The 6,459-nt window shown below is 33.5% G+C and overlaps 1 protein-coding gene across 1 annotated transcript; it reads right to left on the reverse strand.

Annotated features, from left to right (window-relative positions):
* Positions 1 to 761: 761 nt before the first annotated feature.
* LOC130970458 (serine/threonine protein phosphatase 2A 59 kDa regulatory subunit B' eta isoform-like) lies at positions 762 to 5,290 on the reverse strand. Its single transcript, XM_057896545.1, has 3 exons — positions 3,556 to 5,290; positions 2,003 to 2,351; positions 762 to 1,297 (listed from the first exon to the last, which is right to left on the reverse strand). The coding sequence occupies exons 1-2, from the start codon at positions 4,711 to 4,713 to the stop codon at positions 2,022 to 2,024; spliced, it is 1,488 nt and encodes a 495-aa protein (XP_057752528.1). The 5' UTR covers positions 4,714 to 5,290; the 3' UTR covers positions 762 to 1,297; positions 2,003 to 2,021.
* Between the last annotated feature and the right edge of the window lie 1,169 nt (positions 5,291 to 6,459).

Genomic DNA, 6,459 nt, shown 5'->3' on the forward strand with positions numbered 1-6,459 from the left:
TTGACGATTCAACCAGTGATCCGACAGTTCGAGCAGTGACCCAATAATCCAGTATTTTGATTACCGATTTGGTTCTGATAAGTAATAACTATGATTTTTACTAATGTGATATTAAGGATATACATGTAAAATTACTTTATACTGACAGTGTATTAAAATTAGATTATAAAAATAAATGATCAAATTCTTTTAAAATGAGAAAATTAACAAGTAAAAAAATAATAATCCAATTATCTTTAGATAATATAAAATAAAAATTACAAATTTAATAGTAATTAATTTATTTTATCATTTTATAACTCTATAGTACTAACTTCGGATGAGTTCTTTTCAAGAATAAAAAATCAGGGAAATGTAATCGTTGATCAAAATTTGGAGCATCAAACACCGTTTAAATGCCAATACATCATAGCATTATCTATAACCAATTAACCATGCATCCTGCATTAAAATCTACTGTTTCTCCTTTCTTTTCTTTCTTTTTTTTTTTTCCATTAATTCTTTTCAGTTTTGTACCCTTTAAACCTTTGTGTGGGATCAAATTCCTTTTAACACTTGTATAGATATATCTTCAAGGTAACTGATGGATGAAGTCTCGTAGTAATAGTAATTATCTTATTTCAAAGGCGTGTGTTACTTCGTTGACTTACATTCTCAATTAAATATAACATCAGCCAGTTATTTTTGTATCAAGAAGGAAGATATGTACCCTTGAGTCTTGACTTTTGAGTCCCATATCCACATTAGATAACAAGTGAATGTGACAGAAAATGTTGAAAAGAGAGAGTTGTAATTTATCATGGTGGCAAAATACATCTCGAGTTTTCTTCAATTAGTCATATAATTACATTACAACAACTTCAAGTAGGGTAGTAATGTTTCCTCCAAAAAAATAAAGGAAAAAAGCCAACTTTCTCAAATATAACAATGACAACAGAATTGACCATTAATCATGTATTGTCACCTCAGTAAGAGTTTGATCTCTCGGATAGTTTTACCATAACAAAACTCTTTTATTGAGATGACAATATATGATTTGATGTTAGTATATATTTTTATATGGACAAAGAGAAATCAAAATTGAATCACAATAATTTGGCAAGGAGTATTGCTTATATGCAAACTCACCATCCATGCCACCAACATCAAGCAGCACAGCCACTCAGTTGTTGTTACTGTTGTATACACTCTTGTGCTGCTGTGTTACATGCTGCATAATATCTCAAAACCATACATCCCATTATCCATGAAGACAGTTCCATCAAGGAGCACCCAAATACTACATTTCTTCAGGAAGCTGAAAAGATAAACTGAAGGATTTAGACATAAATTCAAAGTACTCTATGCCATTGTTCTTATAATAATGAAGAATCCAAAATACTTCAAGGAATGAATTCCCTTTAGGATGTGCTTGCAAGTTAGGATCTTGGAGAGGAAAGAAGGGAAGGGGATGCCTTAATAAGCAAGGGGGGGGGGGGGGGGGGGGGGTCTATTTTACTCTCTATTCTTTAAGCCCTTCTCTTCCCTCTCTTTCTGATTATGCTTTCAACTCACAAGCATACCCTTAAGGCATCACATATTTCACTTAACAGAGTTTAAAATTTCAAGTGGCATAGGCTGACTTTAGAGCCAGTCACATAGGAAGCTACAGACTTTAACCTTTACATGAACAGGATTTATCATGGTTTGACCAAATTCTACATCATGTTGCCCCTACAGGTTTGATACAAACTGGGTTTAAGTTAGATCACAAGGTTTGCAAGGTACACTCTCAGAAGTTATAAAAAAGGGATTAAGGGTTTAAATGTGCCGAGTCTCGATATAAAAGGATATTTTATATCGAACATTAGCTTTGGCTGCCACCCAGGAGCTAGGAAACATTCAACAAATTGGTTCTCTACTCCTATTCACCAATCCATTACATGAAAAATATTAAAATACTACAAAATTCCTTAAAATTATCAGTTAATAGAGCAGAATACATATTCCAGTTCTAACTAACCTGCAGATCTAATAATGGGTTATTGAACAAGCACGGCTTCACTACTTGCAGCCTTCTTTACAGCAAGTTCCTCTAATTGTTTCCAAGTGGCTACACGTCTTGCAGTGGCTTCATCTTGCTTTGCTTCATATTTGTCATATTCTAGCACACAGTCCTTGAATAGATCAGGATCAAGATCATAAAAGATCTTCCGCACGTTTAAGGTCAAACTATGGACAACCTGGTTCCAGTGATTTCTAGTATTTTTCTCCAATGCAGGGAAGATAATGGGAAGAATTACTTTACGATTTTGTTTGATTAAGCTCTGAATGTGATCATTATTCCACAAGAACAAAGCTCGTTCAGCCACCTGACAGAGTTAAAATATGAGATTTAATGTACGTAGAATAGTATAATGCAGCTGAAGCTAGGCCATAGGTTTATGATAAATGACAACTATATTTTAATGATTTCATATCATTGGCGTTGCATGATGAGATTTACACTACAAGGCCAATTAATTAGATTCATTTAAGCATATTGATTGATAGTCAACAATATCTGATATTTGGAAGTAAAATCAGAAACATATAGCTTATGCGGATCACAATTCACAGCATTAACTTCTAACAGTTAAATATTGTATATAACAAGTTAGAAGTGCGAAGTCACACAATATGGAAGTGATACAGAGGTGACCTCTAAAGCATAAGACATAAATTTAAAGAGGAACTTTCCTAAATTACTAGGAAACAGATGTGCTAAAGTGAGTCATATGCTAGAAATGAAATCAATCTTGCTACATTCTAACGAATACGATTGACATCCAGTCATCAGGAATTCACTTAACAACCTAAGCTTTTGGGAAATCTATCCTCATGAACCTAGTGATCAAGAGTTTAATACTTCCTACATTCTTACTCTAAATTAAAATTAATTTTCACAATGTCTGGTCAAACTCAATGCTTCAAGTACAAAGAGCTTCCAAATGAGAGTGCATATTAAGGAAATTTTATGAGGGAGGAAGGAATGGGGTGCCTGAGAGAGTTGGGACCAGCACGTTAACGGCTTAATAGAAACATAAAACACACAATACAATACATTATAGCATATTATCGAATAACCTTTACAAGTTTCCAGCAAGATCAAAATCTCCAATCATGAAAATTGCATACCACCATTGGTTTTAATTTCTTAAAAGCTTTTCCATACAGGTTTTATAATCAGCATCCTTAATTATCCTCTGCATATTTAGCAGCATTGTGCACTCTGTAAGCAGTGAGGAACAACTAAGATTTCTTGTAAACTCACAGTGCTCATACAAGACGAGGTTCAAACACTAACACGTTCATGGAGATATGGCTCAAGGAAACAAAAAACTTCACAATGTCTTTATTATTGTTGCTTTTTAATTTGTTGTTGTTAAATTGAAAATATAGACACAAAGATATAAGCAATAAAACTTTGGTTGGTGAGTAATATGGATTCTTGACTGGAACAAACAAATGAATATCAAAAGGCAGAAAGCCAGATACGACAAAAAGGGGAGAACAAGAGCATTAAGAATTCCCTACCTGAAAGTGTGGGCTGTTCAAACAACGGGCAATACGCCGAAACAATGGCACCATACAGCGCTGGAATTCTGGAGGTTGAGTTACTTCCAAGATTTCTTCCAACTCTCCGAGGAACATAACTTCCTTTGAACTACTGGTTATTGGCCAGTACTTCAACAATCCCCTAATGATGGCATCTGCGAGTTTGCAATCTTTCTCTACAAATTGAGTAATGCAGTAAGATAATTGCTGATGGTACATTGCTAAGCATTTTGGTTTGTGCAAAGGAATCAATGCACGAACAAGGAACAGTTTATGCTCTTCTTTCAATGGCAAAGCAAAACCATTAATGATGCTGCCCAGTATTTCAAGGAGCTCAGCAATCCCATTATGTTTCTCTGTCTCAAAAATCAAACTGAAGAAGACATTATTGATGGCTTTCCTAATGAAAGGGCGATGAACCATGAACTTGCCATAGATGCGATGCAAAGTCATCTTTAAGTACTCCCTTTCTCTGGGATCTTCGGAGTCAAACAACTCCAACAGCTTCAAAATGAGGGACTGATTAATGTACCTCTTGGCCAACTTTGCATCCAGCTCAGGTGATGCAACAAACCTCAGAAAAAGTTCATACACAACTTGCAAGTGAGGCCATGCAGCATCCATCGAAGGCTCATCGTCCTCCGTCTCAAGGCCTTCAACGAATTTGCTATCACGCGGCTCAGGACTCAATGTTCTGAATATATTAGCAGACACCATTTTCACAACCTCCAATGTCACCACTTCGGTAAACTTGCCATGCGCAGAGGTCACATAATCCACCAATTCCACCAATGTCTGCCGCTTAATCTCCTTCTCATTGAGGTTCTTTGAAGGGTCAGTGAAGTCAAAAACAACAGTGCACAACCTTAGCTTCTTCACAAACAAAGCCTGCTTCTCAGAACTGTGAACATCCCTGAATGTAGGCAATGGTTCGTCATAGAGACACATCAAATCCCCATTCAAACCCGATGATGCAACATTACCATGATTCTGATGATGCCCTGCATCTAAATCAGAATTTCCATGCAATGCAGGAGAAGAATTCCCCTGTTTTGAATGAACATGGTTTCCACTTCCACCATGTTCAGAACCTTTGGATGACTTACGAGGAAGCTTATTGAGTATCTGTTTGAACATAATAACAATAATAACAACAACAATGATTCAAAATGAGAAAAACTAACACCCTCCAACAAATCTGAAAAAACAACACCAATCCTTGAAGCTTCCCTCGTAATATAAGAATAATTCAATGAAATACAATCATGTTATGAACCGAACAGACACAAAGGTGGTTGTTTTCTGTTGCATAACGTGTTTCCTTATGCAGAAAGAGGATAAGGTAAAGAGAAGACATGCTCATCTGGGTATCAAAAGAAACCCCATTTTCCTGATTACTCTGCCCATGGTGATGGAGAAGACCCAGTTCTGAATCTCGTTCATTCGATGATTGAATTGAGAAGATGAACGAGGAATCTTTTGCAAGTAATGCCCTTTCCTTTTCTTCTGTTTTGTTTGGGAAACCCCTTTAGATAAAGGATGAAACTTTTTTGCAACAGAGAAACGAATTCAGAAACAAACAAAAACGTGTGTGTATGGTTGGGAAACAGAGATCACGAGGTTCACAATTCAGGAAATGGGGGAACTCAATCTTCTCCTTCGTTTTCAGAATGTTCTTCAGAATTCAGATTTTCCCTTCCTTTTTTCCTTTTATGTTTATATTTCAATTTTTTTTTTTTTCTGGATGAAAATAGAAGAGAATTTTGCAAGTATCTATCTGTAAAAAGAACCCAAAAAAAAAAGGGAAGGAATATTCAAAGAGAAAAAGAAAAATAGTAATAACAATAATAATAATAATAAAGGGCAAAAGCACATGCAGTGTAATACAAGCGTACATACAAATGATAATTTTTATAAAAAAAAAAGTACTAATAAAATAATTAAAGGGATGGTCGAGAAATATTTGATAAGCAAAGCAAGCAAAGGAAGGTTGTTTAATGAAAATAATTACAAAATTTAATTCTAATATATTCAGACAGTACAATATTTTACATAATTATTTAATTATATTTAATTTTTAAATAATTATTTATATAATTAATATAAAAATAATTATTTTTATTAATTTAATATTATCTAATTAAATGTACGTATAAAATTATTTTGCATTGATATTCCATCAAAATTCAAAAGTAAATTCATGATTATATATGCATGTGGTAGTTGATTATTAAGATAGAGAGTAATTTCTTTTGTGGTTATATCAATCAATGATTCAGAGTCATATTTAGAAGAAAGAGTTGGAGACATAAGCAAATGGGCCAAGAATGTGCCAGTGAGCCACTAATCAGAAGCCATCAAATTAGGGTGGGAAATATTTAGGGTGACAGCTTTACTCATCATCATGACATGTAATGAGTATTTATTTGGGTAAGCAAATTTCAGTTAATTCAAATTTAAGTAACATTAACCTGTCACTAATCTTGTTGCAGCATACAAAAAATTCTGTCACTTATTGCAGAGTAAATTAGTAATTATTAATTTGATTTTTAGGTGGAATGAGAAAAAATTACTAGCTTGTTTCTCTAGTGAAAAATAATCACAATTATGAACTTAGTTGTATACAAAATTTGTTAATTAATTTTTTAAAAAATTTAATTTTAGTAAATTAATAATTTAAAAGATTTTTTTATTATTAAATTACAACCTCAATCCAAAACAAAAAATATATATAAAGATCGATCTTTGATTAATTAAAATTTTCTTTGACATTATTATCAAAAATAAATAATTAATCAAAATCGATCAAGTCAAAACAAAACACAAAAAACCCTACCTCAATAATACAGCAAAGACTAAAGGATTACAAAAACACATAAAGAA

The sequence above is a fragment of the Arachis stenosperma genome, chromosome 3, assembly GCF_014773155.1.
Source record: "Arachis stenosperma cultivar V10309 chromosome 3, arast.V10309.gnm1.PFL2, whole genome shotgun sequence".
NCBI lineage: Eukaryota > Viridiplantae > Streptophyta > Magnoliopsida > Fabales > Fabaceae > Arachis > Arachis stenosperma.